At 37.3% G+C, this 15,000-nt stretch overlaps 3 protein-coding genes across 4 annotated transcripts in view; 2 read left to right on the top strand and 1 right to left on the bottom strand.

Moving 5' to 3' along the window:
• Positions 1-6,137, top strand: part of LOC137975492 (cytosolic arginine sensor for mTORC1 subunit 2-like) — a 13,577-nt gene extending 7,440 nt beyond the window's left edge. The window contains exons 8-9 of one of the 2 annotated variants that reach the window (XM_068822608.1): positions 173-267; positions 2,790-6,137. In XM_068822608.1, the coding sequence (XP_068678709.1) occupies positions 173-267; positions 2,790-2,849 (155 nt within the window). In that variant the 3' untranslated portion in view covers positions 2,850-6,137. The remainder of the gene's footprint in view (positions 1-172; positions 268-2,789) is intronic. The other variant, XM_068822609.1, reaches the window with a different exon arrangement.
• Positions 6,138-11,083: 4,946 nt separating this feature from the next.
• LOC137974611 (mediator of RNA polymerase II transcription subunit 31-like) lies at positions 11,084-13,914 on the bottom strand. Its single transcript, XM_068821522.1, has 4 exons — positions 13,837-13,914; positions 13,680-13,760; positions 13,106-13,202; positions 11,084-12,051 (listed from the first exon to the last, which is right to left on the bottom strand). Exons 1-4 carry the CDS (start codon positions 13,874-13,876, stop codon positions 11,850-11,852), a joined length of 420 nt encoding a protein of 139 aa, XP_068677623.1. The 5' UTR covers positions 13,877-13,914; the 3' UTR covers positions 11,084-11,849.
• A 62-nt stretch (positions 13,915-13,976) lies between these two features.
• The window catches only part of LOC137974610 (eukaryotic translation initiation factor 4H-like), a 16,513-nt gene continuing 15,489 nt past the window's right edge, over positions 13,977-15,000 (top strand). Inside the window, exons 1-2 of the mRNA XM_068821521.1 lie at positions 13,977-14,095; positions 14,176-14,365. Coding sequence (XP_068677622.1) covers positions 14,019-14,095; positions 14,176-14,365 — 267 coding nt within the window. The 5' untranslated portion in view covers positions 13,977-14,018. The remainder of the gene's footprint in view (positions 14,096-14,175; positions 14,366-15,000) is intronic.

Below are 15,000 nucleotides of genomic sequence, written 5' to 3'. Positions count from 1 at the left end.
TAAGAAAAATATTTCATTTCCATTTTATTTCAACATGTCACCATTGACTGACTGAATGCTATGCTTTGGCTTGTCATTATTTGCCATTGGTATTTCAAGGCGCAATCTTGGTTTCCACAGTAGCAAATTTGTTCCTCCACATTAACTTGGAGCCTTTGTGTGTTATTTTTAGAGGAGAGTGGTATTGTTGCACAGGTATCTGAGCCTCTAACTGATGCTTCAACTAGCACTTTTTACATCAGCACTTTCTTTTATGACCATCTTTTGGTATGTACTTCTCGTGATCAACTGATCAATTTTGTTGAGTACCATAAACATTCATGTAGAAGTCATCCCTCTTTGTTTAGATTTCAAGCCTAAATTTGGGGGTGCAGCTTATCTTTGAGGCTATCTCTTTTGGGGAATGAATGAATGATTTAAAGTCAGAAATAAAACTTAAATCTGAAATTAAGAAGGATTTAGTCATTCTGAAAAACTGGTTTTTGCTTCTTTTGTGAACTGTAGTGGCTCCTAAGAAAACTGTTACTGTTTCAGTTGCTTGATTTCTCCTTTACTTTAAGAACTAAGTTTCATCTGTCAATAATCTTTATTACTCTTCGATATGCTTGCAATGTTGTTTGCAGCCCATATAAATTTTAACAGGGATGTTTCCACCACACGCAAGAAAATACCTTTCATTTTGAGAATTCAAGAGGCATTTTTCCCACTGTACCATCATTGCCTTTTAATATTTGTCCACATGATTACCAAACTCCTGTGAAGCAACAGTTTTTTCTCCATTTCCTCAAACCTCAATACAATACACATCAGTATCCTTGCCCAGCTGAGATGAAAACATACTTTTCCATGATTTGTGATGCTTTTCTGGTTTCAAGTCTTTAAAAGACTGCTTGGTTATCATATGTAGTGCATTCCTTTTTGTTTGATGCGCTTTTACACAGCATTAAATGCACTGAACATTTTAGCAAAAGAATATTTCTGTCTGATAATTATGAAGTTTAAGCTAAGAGGGATGCAAACAGGTACTTGACAGACACAACATTTATTTGGCACTTGCATATAACTTGCATAGTCTTACTTTAAGACTTCTGTTTCTGTGAAGAGGCAACAACTTCATTTCACTTTCTCAAGGTTTTGTTTTTTAAACATTGAGCATCAAAATGAGGGTTGTAGCTAATAAATTCAACTTGAGCTTATACTTTTAAAAGGTTTAATTAATTAAGTACTACATGTACTGGTTTTAAAGGTTTTAATTTCTTCATCATAATATTACTGGTTGGTTGATTGCAACCTCGTTTTCAGGAAAAGACCTTGGTTCAGCCTGGTCACATGGCACACCTTGACAACACAACTGGGCAAAAGTGTATTGGGTTGACAAGGCAGTTTTTTTAAATAAAATAATCTTTACCTTACAATTCAAGTATCAAAAAGGTCAAAAGAGCTCATGTTATATTCCCACAGAAGAATAATTACCAAAAACGTGGTCAAGCTCAAAACAAGAACTTTGTGATGTCGAGCAGCAATATTGACATTCATAAAAAAAAAATTGACTTTGTTAGTACCTTAAGTTGCTTCTGCAGAACATACACTATCATAAAACAATACACAATATAACAATAATAATAATAATAATAATAATAATAATAATAATAATAATAATAACAACTTTATTATTTACTCACATAAAATTACACAAGTATTTTTATCAGCTAAAAAAAAACTATTGACTTGTTTCATTAAAAAAGGTAGAAAACATTTTCCTCCAATGTTACTTATAGTAAAACCGTAAAAAAAAAAAACATTACTGTGTTTGTTGCATGAAAACTTCAATCCCTTGGAATCAACATTGATATCGCAAAAACTGAATATGATAATAGGATGTAAGATATTAACTTCAAATATGGAAATCTACCACGAAAAACGATAAAAAGTAAGAAATAAAATATCGTCCTCATTGTTTTCAAGGAATATTTGCATGTCCTCTCTCGATGTCAAAGTCTTCTTGAGCCTGAGATACATTCAACTGTCAGCCGACTGTTGGCCAATGCGTGGACGGACGTGTTGATGGGATGGGATGCAATTCCATTACCCCCCCCCCCCCCTCCCATAGAGATCAAAGACAAAATAAATGGTAATGAATTTATATAGGGCATTTTCTATTATCATATTCAAATGCGTTTTACAAGCAATGGATCTATGGGTGAGATCGGACATCAGCATATATAGGCACTGCTGGCAGCCACTATCAGCCCATTAATGATCTCACCCAGCATATGAATGAATGAAATGAGACCTGACCACAACACCGGGAGCTCCATGCCCTACTCTTTACGAATAGTGTGTGGGTTCTTTTACATCCCACTGGGTTGTGAGACGGGGCCTACGGTTTATAGTCCTTATCCGAGAAGACTTGAAAGTCTAACCATTTACGGATGTAATTACAAAGGCAGCACTTTCTCCTCAGTTATTTAAAGACCCAGAGTGTTGTTGGTCAGGTCGGTGTCGAACTCACGGCCTCCTGCATGACAGCCCAATGCTCAACCAACTGCGCCACCGGTGTGTGGTGGAAGTGAGATTGGAAGTGAAGATCAATGAACAGAGGAAGTGAGATTGGTCAATCCCAACAAAATTATAATTCTAATTGTGTTCATTTGAGATGCACAGATTTCTGGATGTCTGCATTGTGTCCACAGTATCAAGAGCAGCATCAGTGTGATCTGTTTTGCTACCTCTTGGCTGCATTTCCCTTAGTCATGGTAATTATTAGTGTACAATTTATTTTCCAACAGGTTCCTGAAAGTGAAGTTGAAAAGGCCATTGAGCTGCTGAGTTCATTACAGGTTAAATAGAATGGACACAACAGGAGTGTGATATTTATAACAAATAAATAATTTTTATCCTGCAATAACCCACAGTAACATTAAAAAACACAATTTTTTAATCGATTCAACATCCTCTTTAGAATAATTTATTTGCAGCTGCTTTAACATGAAGATGCACTATGAAAGGTGTGGTGCCTTAGGCACATGCAAATGATTTATCAATCAACGGTGGATGCAGCCAAGCTCTGTGCTAATTTGTGCAATAAAAAAGCCCCTTATGGTAATGTGTCATGAAATGTGATATGTCGTTTTTTTTTTTTTAATCCCCTGTCCCTTTTTCTCATGCTAGAAATATCCTTTAGGGCTTCCGTCTCTGTGTTGCTGTTTGTTGATCACCATCTTGGATAATCAGGCGTGCTTGAGGGAATTCAAACAAGGGCAGAGCATGAAGCAGCCCCTTTTATAGTGCATCTTTGTGTTTCATCTGAAAGTTCTGTGGCTGTTTGCAAGAGCACTTTTTAATGTATAATAATTATATAATAAGAATAATAATTATTATTATTATTAGGAGGCAGTGTGGTCCAGTGGTTAGGGCGCTGGGTTTGCATACGGTTGACCCGGGTTCAAATCCCGTTCTAACCTCTGGTTAGGATTTGTTTCCGGCTGTCCTGGATTCAACTCTACCACGCTTTGTAAATAGCCAACTGGTTGCCTCCTGGCAGTCGGGGTTCTTAACCCTTTGACACCCAAACCGGCCAATGGGCTAATCATGTTTCTGTTAAGTTTCTTTCCGATTGTAACAAGTGGGGTGCCTGCATGTGAACTAGCTTGATAGCTAAGTGCACTTCCACTATAAACAAAGTATTTACATTTACATTTACTTTACAAATTTTATTTGTAAGTGTGACATCATGCAATTTCCTGCACCTATGAAAATTTGGGAAGGTTTTGATGGAATGACAATGACACAAATCATTGGTTAGTTTGGCAGTGAAACAGTTTGTGTGACAAAGAATTGCTGCAGCATCTACAGTGTACATCTTTATCTTTAAAGGGACTCTGTCAAAATATTTTAGAATATTCTACACCCTAACAAACCTCTTTCTATCATTACAGAACAAAAATACTGCCATTGTTCTGTTACCAAGAATTTTTACCTAAGTTTTGTCTTTGTGCTAATCATCCTCTCTAGCCTCACTTTGGAGCAAAAATTCTGTTGAATTTGTTTGTGCTAACGAGGCTTGTGAGGATGATTAGCATAAAGACAAAAGAATAGTTACTTAGCTTCCATTTATGAATACGGTCTATTAGTCCAACTTAAAAAACTGGTTGTAGTTTGATTTACGACAACTCAGAGTAGAGCAGTGGGTTTTAACAGCAGGTTGACTTTTTCTTTAAAAACAACAATACAAAGTAATAAATTTATTTTCATTTATTTGCCATGTCAATCTGGTGTTGAACCCACTCCTCCTCACTGCTCAGTCACAGATGAAACAGAGTTCTTTTCCTGTCTTTTAAAGAAAATAGAAAAACAACAAAACCTATTTGGGGCAATTTCAGAAAATAAGTGAAAAGAAATAAGTTTCTTAAGGTGATAGGCATTTTAAGGTTTCTACCCATGCCAAAGAAAAATCATAACGAGTCTTGAAAGTAAGGCAAGGCAATCTGTTATTAAACCATGAAAGCAGTGACATTTGCTGGGGTGACCAGTTCAATGTTACTGGTGTCACTTGAACAAAGGCACTCTGCTTCATTTTGGGGTATGTTTTGGGCAGTATGATTTTATATATTTTTCACTAATTTATTGAGTCTTTTGTCATTCATAATTTATTGCCATGGAATTTAATTTAATAAAAGAATAAGTGTGGATATGTGTCACATTTTATTATTAAGAATAAGGCATTTCCAAGCACACAGACAATAATTGCCAAGATATGCAGTCTAAATGATGATGACATTTTGTTGGGCCTTTATTGTAGCAGTTCCCATGGGTATTTATATTTAAGACACACTACAATAACAAAAAGCAAAAGACGTTGGTGTAAAAGTGAGGAACACTGCTCCACGATTGGCACGACAGACGACTTTCGTGGCGACTAAAAGCCTGAACTTATCTCTCCAACGCCCAAGCTGAGCTGTGCCTGATCGGACAAGTAGTAGGCCAGTAAAAGCCAAATAATGATATTCAAGCCTAAAATCTCCTTGGCACTACAAGCTAAACTTCTGGCCAGCATCATGGAAAGAGTGTAGGCAGTAAAAACAGCTCAAGCCTCCTTATCTCCCCAGCACTATGTGCTGGATCAGACAAGAACAAAGGCAGATAGAGGGTGTAAAATGGCATAGCATGAAAAACACTTAAGGTTGGGGAAGTCGCTGCGAGATTTAACCGAAGCTTTAACCGAGAGGTGACCTAATTAAACTTGACAAAACCTCCGAAGGGAGGGTGAGAATAAAATTCGTAAACAGTAAAGGTACCCTTAAAATAAACTAAAGAGCTCACAGAGTGATACTTTAGACTTACCTAGATCTTTTATACTGAGACTTATGTCTAGGACTAAACCAATGGTGACTAATACACCATCTAATAATAAAAACTTATACAGCACTCAACGCGACATGAATGGGGATAGCTGTTGCTTTAGGCCAATCCAGATAAAGGATATAACTGTAAGCAGACAGTATTAAAAGCAAGGATAAAGGATCTTAGTTCGAAATTTGGAATATGGGAGTCCATTCATGCTTCATTTGCGTTGTGCAATGTTCCGTAATGATGTGACACAGAGGATGGCTCTAACAAGTCATGTTCCAACTATGTTTTACAACGCTGTTGTAAAGTGTTAATTATGGTAAGTGGGTTAGTGTACAGAGATCGAAGGGAGCTTAAGCACGCATGTTTTTAAGACGCGGACGGCAACTGGAAGAGAACATTTCACATGCCTGGGCAGTGGTGTCTCCCAGGTTTTTATACTTATCATCTCTAACGGAGAAAAGATACTTAGTAATATAAATGTGGTCGTGTGAATACAAGTTAAAAGGGAAAACAGCTCACTTCTGCTTGCCATCTGCATCTCAAAAACTCGCTTGCTTAAGCCACCTACTATTGTTCAGAAGTCCTCGGTATAAATCAACCCACGGCAAATGGCACAGTAAATGTCAAAAAAAATAAATCTTTTATTCTGCCAAAAATAAAATAAAAACAACAAAAAAGGGTTGACAATTTGTGCAAAAAATGGTGAATCACACCGATAAGGCCTTGAGGGCAAACAAGTGCAGAATTAGAAGCTCTTAAAGTCCTCAACAAGTATAATATTACCTTGAAGAGACAGAGCGCAAAAACCGCTGATTGGCTAGAGAATAATGACGTAAAATGGCTTTTTTCGCGTAACTGCGCCTGCGTTAACTCTAAAGATTCGAAGTGATCGAGACAGTGATCGATCCAAGTGGAGGAATAACACTCTAGCATTTGTCAAATTTTGTGGAAAGTTAGATGACTCATACCCTGGGTGCCAGAGGAATTTTTTTTCAAGGTCGGAGAGAACACTCAGCGATTCCAAATCAACGGTCGAGGACACACGATTGATTACTTCGCAAGTCTGCATGTCAGCATGTCAAGTAGCAATGCGTCCTCTTGTATCATAATTTGTTGGTTTTGGCTACTGTGAATTTTCTTGACATGGGGTGTTGGTCTGTCCCCAGATTATTTAAAAATCTTTCAGAAACCAGCGAACTGGCAACGAAATTCTTCTTTGTTCTCGGGAACTACAGGAGCAACTTGGTCTTGATGGACGAAAGGTTTTTGCTTTTGAAAATAAGTTTGGCTGGCCGTTGTACGTTATTGAGAACTGTAACGCGGTCATACAACTTTGATCGTATAAAATCGTCCACTGGGTTTCTTGCTGCAGATGAACTGTGAGTGAACTTCAGCCACAAAGTTGAATTTTCTTAACACCTGGGATTTACAATTTCCACGTCACGTAACCTTGACTGTTAAATGCCATCGATCTGTGCGAGGTTTTTGTTGCTGTTCCTCGCAAATATTTTTGCAGATATCATTCCAGGAAATCTGCATCAAAGCGTCTTCCACTCAGTGTTTGGCAATATTGTCCTGGTCAGTTGTGGAACAGCCCAGAAAAGTACATTACTGTAACAGAGTAACCATATTGGTCAACTTTTTCACATTTATAAATGTAAGTAACACTAAAAATTAGTATGAACACCAAATAATAATTATTAACAATTATTATTCGCGGAAGGCAAGTTGAATATCAGTTAATAAAAACCGAGATGAAGTTGAGGTTTTTATTCACCAACATTCATAGAGTCTGAGGGAATATCGGAAACAATAATTTAAATTTGCCTGACAATAGAAGTAACTCAATTTCTTAGTAAATGATGCCATCATGCAAATCGCCTATTACATAGTTGATTATTTGAATAACACACATTTTCTTTAAAACAATTAATTTATTGGTCTGTCACCTCAACAAAACAGCTTGTGGCTATTTTGAAAAACCGCTTAGGTGATTATCACGTAATAATAATTATCTCAATGACAACCAATCGGCGCAGAGAACTTTCAGTAATTATACTAATAAGCATATAATTCCTTTTGCACAAGACAATAATGAACAATAATATTATTATAATTCCATGAGTGCATGTTGATATGAGATCAACCACTCAATCATATCCATTGATTATTGTTTTATTAAATTTTCATTTGATTCTTAACACTTGGACAAATTTAAAGCCAATCAGTTTCCAGCGTGGTAACACTTGACGCAATCAGTTTCAGTATTATGTCATACTGTATAAGAGCTGTTAACTGAGAGTGAGTGAACCAATCAGAAAGCTAAAAACACAGTTTCCGTGGTTCAAAATTTCATAATGTAAGGTATTATCTTTTCCCTTGTGCTTACACTGTCATTATTCACTTTCTGTTTAATGGTTTTATCATTGTTTTTGTTTGTAGGAAATGGTAGCCATACCAAATTTATGAAGAAACTGAAGTTGTGCAGTAGTACAGCAACCTACTTTTACTCTCTGCAGATTAGCTTTCTTGGTTCACGGAAAACCCTTTTCATTATTGTAAATGCATTGTGGCATGGAAGATATTTTCAAACAGGTCTGGAGAATGTTCACCAAAATTTCCCATTTTGTCTGGATCATATAAGTTCTTTCCTCCTTTTGTTTAGTGGTTGACTAGTGACTTGTGAAATTGTATGGTGCACAAGAGAGCTAAATGCAGTGTCTCCTTTAGTTGTAAAACATATATTATAGGAACACAAATAATATTGTCATTGTTGTTGAGTAATGTTAGGATTTAGTACTGCCAGTGGTATTACAAGTGTCTCTTTCGAGTGGATTCCCCAATTTTTTGCTAACTTGACCCAAACAGATATATATAGGTGGAGAACAAATTCGGGAAAATGAAAGGAAAAAATACTAAACATACATCAGTTGATTATTACAATACTCTATTTGTTTTGTTCAATATTATTTGCACTAGAAAGAAAATTAAGGATCATAAGAATTTAGTCTATGATAAGGAAAAGTTTGTTCTGACTAAAACCTATATTGGAAATTTAGGCATTTGGGGTGCTTTTTCACAGGGTTACATGTGCATGGTATTAATTTTTATGTCAGTCCAATATTTTTCTTGAAAACTGTGTTGTCTCTATAACTTTGTCCTTTTTTGTGAAGCATGACATTTTCTTCTCTCAATTCAACATTTGATTTGTGTTGCTGATCTTGTTTTTCCAGCAAAAGTCTGTTATGTTGAATAATAATTATTTTTGTTATATAACTGTTTTTGCCCCCAGCAGTGCATGCTCTCATTGGTTACTTCAAGGTCACATGACATCTACAGTAACAAATTAACACTTTTGCCGTTCAAAAGTCTCTGAGCGGGCAACAGTGCAAAATCTATGACGTCAGAGGGTAACAGTGCACTGTTGCCCGCAAATGTTGACTGACGACCACCGTTGCTGCGCCCATTGCATGTTTTCCTATTTGTGCTATATAACAAATCACTTAATGACTGGTCTCTCAGGAAACAGTTCATTTTGTTTCCCTCGTCTGCGCCTCAGGGGAACATTGGAAATTTTTAGGGAAACAAAATGAACTGTTTCCCTTGGGACCAGTCATTAAGCGTTTACTGTTGGGATAATAGCAAAGTTATTGACCTTGGGTGTTCGGTGACACAGCTACATTGTAAAGCATAACCATTATGAAAATGATATCTGTTTTACCTTATTATAGTGAGCTAACTTTTGGTGTGGTTTTACTCACAGGTCTTGTAATAGGCCAAAAGCAATTTGAGAAATTCATGGGGTTGTGCATCGTGTTCAATGCAGTTTGTTCTGTGCATGTAAATAATAATATGAAATGAAACATGTTTAGTGGTGCGCAATATAATGCTAAGCAGTGTACTGCTGTCAGTGGTGTTTGTGTCTTGGTGAAGGGGGGGGGGGGGGGGGGGTTAGTACTGCAAAGGCATTGGCATGTCATTGTCGTAATGAGCTAAACCCAAATACTTACCTTCATGTTTTTTTTGTGAATGTTTTTGTTTTCTTTCTCGATTTTTCTCTGCCTAATATCCAGCTCCTGCTTTTGATCCTTGAGGGTTTTCTACCTGTCTGACTAATTCTGTGTAACTTAGTGCTTCAGTTCTCTTGGCAGATTTTTGGCACTGACTATATTGAGGGGTAGGGGAAATTCAATTCAGGACAGATTATTATTGCAACTATTGTAATGTTATTCCATCACTCACCTTCATTGGTGAAATGTATTCATCCATGTGGCAAATTCTGTAGTCTTTGTGAGCCAGTAGCAAGTGGCCTTCGAATAAAGATTTTCTAGTGTGGTGAACTGTTTTGCTGGCATCAAAAGCCAAAAAAAGCGCTTTGCACATTGAACTTGAGCACCTTTGCTGACATTTTGAGTCTCTAAACGGAAAAAGCAGCTTACTTTGTTGAATAAACTTAACTCGCCCTTTGCAAAGAGTCCCATAAACTTGAAAAAGCACACAATCCCCCAGCAGTCAGATGTGACAGTTGACATATTTTATTTTTAGTTACACAAAACATAGCAATGGAACGTTGTTAAAGGGAAAAAAATAACAGGGTTTGTTGTCAATATTTGCCGCTGTTTTAAATATAACAGGCAGCCGCTCTGTCGCCTTGGCTTATAAAGCGAGAAAAACATTGTATTACATGAACAATGTCGACAAGATATTAACTCGAAGTTAAAAACATACATGTACGTTATATGCATTTCAGGACAACTTACGACCCCCAAACCTCACAAACTATATCGAGTGGCGTGAAAGTATAAGGCACTGGACTTCGCTTTTCTGTGTAAAACCAGTTACAACTGTGAAGACGAACACTAGCGGTAAAAAAACCTTCTTCTCTTCAAACTTCGATTTGAAAAAGTCTCTCTTGGTGTATGAAATCGGAATTCCACCTTTAAACAACTCTCAAAAATTTTCATATCAACGAAAAAAAAGTCATATTTGATATGTTTCGCGAAAACAATTTACCTCCAACATATCTCTGTTCTGAGCTTAAAGAGTAACCGACCACCTTAAGAAACGCAAAACTCTAAACAACGAACGTCAAATGAAGCTTAGAAGCTGGTCAAAAACTCTATTGCTTTACGCGAACTGGTTTTCGTCCGATCTCTTCCCTGACGGCTCTGAAGCATCGTTGAATGATGGCAGATTCAGATCATCTTTTTGCAAATTTTCTCAGAGGAACGCCAGCGGCGTGACAGTCTCCACAATGACGTGGTGGATTTTCATTTGTCGTCCGCCATTTTGAAAATGGAATGGCGGCAACACAAGTGTGATTCTAGTGCGCATGTCTAGCGGTTTTTGCGCTCTGTCCCTTGAAGAAGCTATTTTCTCTATGCACTAACCCACTCAATAATAAAACAAACACATTAATGTCCTCCACCCCCTGCTAAAAAGAGGCAATTTTGTGGATTCTGAAAAGTTTAATGCATTCCAATCTGCTTGGGAGAAAACAGAAATCTTGCAGACAGTTTTTGAGATTTGAAAACCGTTGAGGTACTGTAGCAAAAGGAAAGCCTGCAAAAATTCAGGTTTAATCCCATTTCAGCCTTCCTTTCATTACAGAAAGGTAATGTTCATAACATTGATCATATAAAATATCATCATACTTTCCCTGGACCCCTTTATAAAATGTGTACTTTTGTAACTTATTGGCCCTTTTCCATCACCTCCTTAAATGTTGTCACATGTGCACTCTTAAAACTCTGTGCAGTCCAAAGAGATGTCTTTTATTTACAGCATGTACATTTGAGAGGCTTATCGTTGTAAAAGAAATTTCTGTTACAAAAGTAGTTATACTTTCTGTAGTTATTAGGGGAGCAGGGCTGGCACAGTGTTAAGTGCACTTGCCTTCCACCAATGTGGCTTGAGATTGATCCCAGGATTCCACACCATATGTGGGTTGAGTTTGTTGGTTCTCTACTCTGCTCCGAGAGCTTTTTCCCCAGGTTCTCTGGTTTTCCCCTCTCCTCAAAAACCAACATTTGATTTGTTCGGATTACAGTTGAATTGCAGTCTCCCCGATCAGTGGAGTGCTTGTGCACAGCTAAACAACCTTGAGACTTAAACAAAGCTACTACTATTATTATGATTATTATCATCCCAAGACCTCAGACTTCCAGCACTTTTATGAGGATATGCACCGATCCGAGGAGTGCCGACTTTTGCATTGTTCTTGTTCGGTCCTTAATTCCTAGTTGCTCCAAGTAGGCTGCCAGCTTCTTTGACACTGAACCCGATGCACCTACGACCACTGGCACCACTTTTGTCCTTAATTTTGTATTATTATTATTATTATTATTATTTGCTGGTAAAATCACCATCTACTGTAATATTTCAGTTTGGGCTTAATATTTATAACTGTACTCTTCACGTTACTTAAACTGTGCTGCCTTCGTTTCCTGACATCCTTGTTGGAATGTCAGACTTCATCTTCTTGCTGGTTATTTTCATTATCGTCCTGATTGCTCAGGCTCTGTTCCAGGACCTGTTTGTCCTGTTTTTGGTAAATTCATCCTCATTCTTCTTCTTGAATAATACTGCCAGTGTAGAATTTGCTGTTCATCAATAAACTTTGCACATGCAGGATTCACAAGTTCTCTTCGAAAATGTTCATATTGAAGAAGTTCAAGAAAATGTAAGCACTGAGGGTACCTGGGGGAGATTTAGATGAGAAATGGTTTTAGAGTGTGTCAATTTTTTTCCATGGATCTGAACTGCAGAATACATGAAATTAAAGTCACGAAGATCATCACAGTTAGGTAACTAAATATACCACGCTTACACAGTTATTTCATGAAGAACTCCATTTCACATAGAGGGTCTACTTATGGAATGCACTAACAACTTTTTGTTCTAAGGATATTGGCAAACAGACCTATCTGGAAAAAACGAGAAACTCCACAACATTAAACACCTTTGACTTTGGTGTTGAGTACCCCCACACTTTAAGAAACATTGGGGAGGATTTTATTACATACCAGTGGGGAACAAACACTTTGATTCACTAGGATTATTGTGATTTTATTCTCTAAATATGAGTATATTAAAAGCACAGGTAGTGATTACATGTAATTACCTTTTTCTTTTGCATTCTTGCTTTTTCTTTTACACTATATCACAACCCCACAAGTGAAATCTTTAACTGTTGTTGTGACTAAATAAAACTCAGGCCCTGTATTGTAAAAGCAGGCCTGAAAAAAGTCCAGGCTTGGATTCAAACCCAATTTACTGTGCAATTGTGCTGGCACTTGCTATATTAACCCTAATAGCCAGCTTGAAGCTGGCAAGATGCAAGTTATATCTTGTATGAGGTGAATGAAATATATATGATATAACCCTAACACAACTCCAAATTCATGTGATACTGAGGAGGAGGCCGTAGTCATAAATCAATGCTTTCTGGTTCCAGTAGTTGTCTTTCTTTCAGGAAACAAAAATGAAAAAGCTTTGGATTAACTTTCTCCATTAATTAACAGATTATGGTAGAGGGGAACTAAATCCCCATATGAAACCATACCCCTTTTTTAGTCAAATGCAAAATTAGAAAATACTGAAAAAATTGCTTCCCTTGGCCGTTTCTCTCAATTGTGGACAAAACTTGATCGGATCAACAAGCGTGCAGCTCAAGTGACATTGAAAGGACTGCCGGCAGACTATAGCTAAAAACAACAAAGAGTTCTTTTATTTTCTATAAATTATTGCTCACTTTAAGAACTTGGCATACTCTGGTTTTTTCCAATACAGCAGATATTTCAGATAATTTATGAATGACTGTTCTTTGAAGTATCCTCTTTGTGCAAGAACTGAAGAAAGATAGAAAGTCATGTCAGTTTATTGCATGATCAAGGCCTGATTGGTTGATATTGCTTACCTGTCAGTTAAAGGGGCTGTGTCACAGTATCTAGACTAGATGATTCTGAGCAAAAACAACCCTTATCCAGATTAAGATTTTTGAAATCTCAACCCTCAGCCAAGAAAAAAAATTGGGGGGGGGGGGGTGGGGACTACTAACAAAGACTACCGAAGAAAGAGCCCTTTTGGCAATTGTTTTTCTATTAATTATCTGGAGTAAAAATCAATCTTGTACCCCGTGAGAGAAAGATCATAAGTACATATGTATCACGCAAAACTAAAAATATATTGTGATCCAAATCAACCAAAGAAATATTGTTTCACAACAATCGCATGTTTAATAGGAAAGACAACACCTCCACATCTTTTCCCTCAAAACAAGAAATAATCAAACCAAACCCAGGACAAGATGAAAATGTTCGACTTACAATTTAAGTAGTGAGGATTAGCAAGGCATTGCACAAATTCTAGTTCAACTTGAAATCTCATGCGCGCTCCATCTTCGGTCTCTGAGCATGCAAAATATGATAAAAGTTAATATATAACTAAAGAAAGCGAGAAAAAGTACAGAATGATGCGTTTTACCCGCTGTCTTCAATTCCAAACCCTCATGAGCAGCAGCCATTACATTAGATTTCCTGAAGGACAATTCAAGGAGAATTACTTTCCCATGTATATTCACTTTTAGTAGCCGCTGGTTGAAAGCACCACAGTACCTGCCCATTGTTGCTAAAAACAATCATTATGGTCTGTTGTGTTCGGCCAACATGGCGGACGACTTCGAGGGAAGAAACAGCGGTGGATGGTCTGGCGGATTTTACGACAATTTTGGCGATTCTCCGCGGTACTTTAAGTGCATAATAGTATTTAAAACTTTGGTGTCTTTTGTAGGACAATGATTATCTCTTATTGTGGCTGTTTTAGGGATTATGGCGGGTCATACGGTGGAGGAAGACGGCGTGCTGGCGGTGATCGGGGTGATCGCGGTGATCGTGGTTATCGTGATCGACCTCCAAAACCTTTCCCAACTGAGCCACCCTTTACTGCATTTGTAGGGGGACTACCACCGGACACAGTCCAGGGAGATTTAGATATGATCTTCGGAGAAATAAAGGTTTGTTTTCATGGGAATCAAAGTCAGAAATACTAACTCTTAAGAGATCGACATCATTAATTTAACAACGTAATAATCGATACATTGCGGCTGATCACTCTGCAGTGAACCTATGCGTTTCTTTTCATAGTCAAGTTTTCTTTGGTGAAAATGCACCGACAGAACTAGAAGCTTCCTCTTCTGAACATCTTTAATGTTTGTTTTACATTTGGTACACGTGCATAATTTTTGCGGTTAATTTTGAGGGTATGAATTTGATAAGGTTAGTGCTTGAGTTATTTTCATATGCTGATTTTATTTATGGTACAAGTAACAAGCGTAGGTGAGATAATTTTTTGTATCTGTTGAGAACCATCTTGTGATGAGTGAACACACTGATATAACCTGAAAATAATATTATTTTTGCAATGCAGATCTTTGCAATGATGAGTTTCCACTTTATGGTTTGCATCTGACGCCACTTGTTAGGTGGCAAGAACAATAACCTGTCTCTCTGCTGGGAACTAAACTTTATTATTTTGCAAATTCAGCAAAAATAAATTGTATTGTATTGGCATCCAACATGGGTGTAAACCAAGAATAGCATGAGAATTTAGATTCGAGGTAGTCAACCAGCATGCTGAAGTCTGGAAGCC

The sequence above is a fragment of the Montipora foliosa genome, chromosome 11, assembly GCF_036669935.1.
Source record: "Montipora foliosa isolate CH-2021 chromosome 11, ASM3666993v2, whole genome shotgun sequence".
Taxonomy (NCBI): domain Eukaryota; kingdom Metazoa; phylum Cnidaria; class Anthozoa; order Scleractinia; family Acroporidae; genus Montipora; species Montipora foliosa.
The sequence above is the reverse complement of the archived record's forward strand: the minus strand, read 5'-3'. Positions and strand labels throughout refer to the sequence as shown.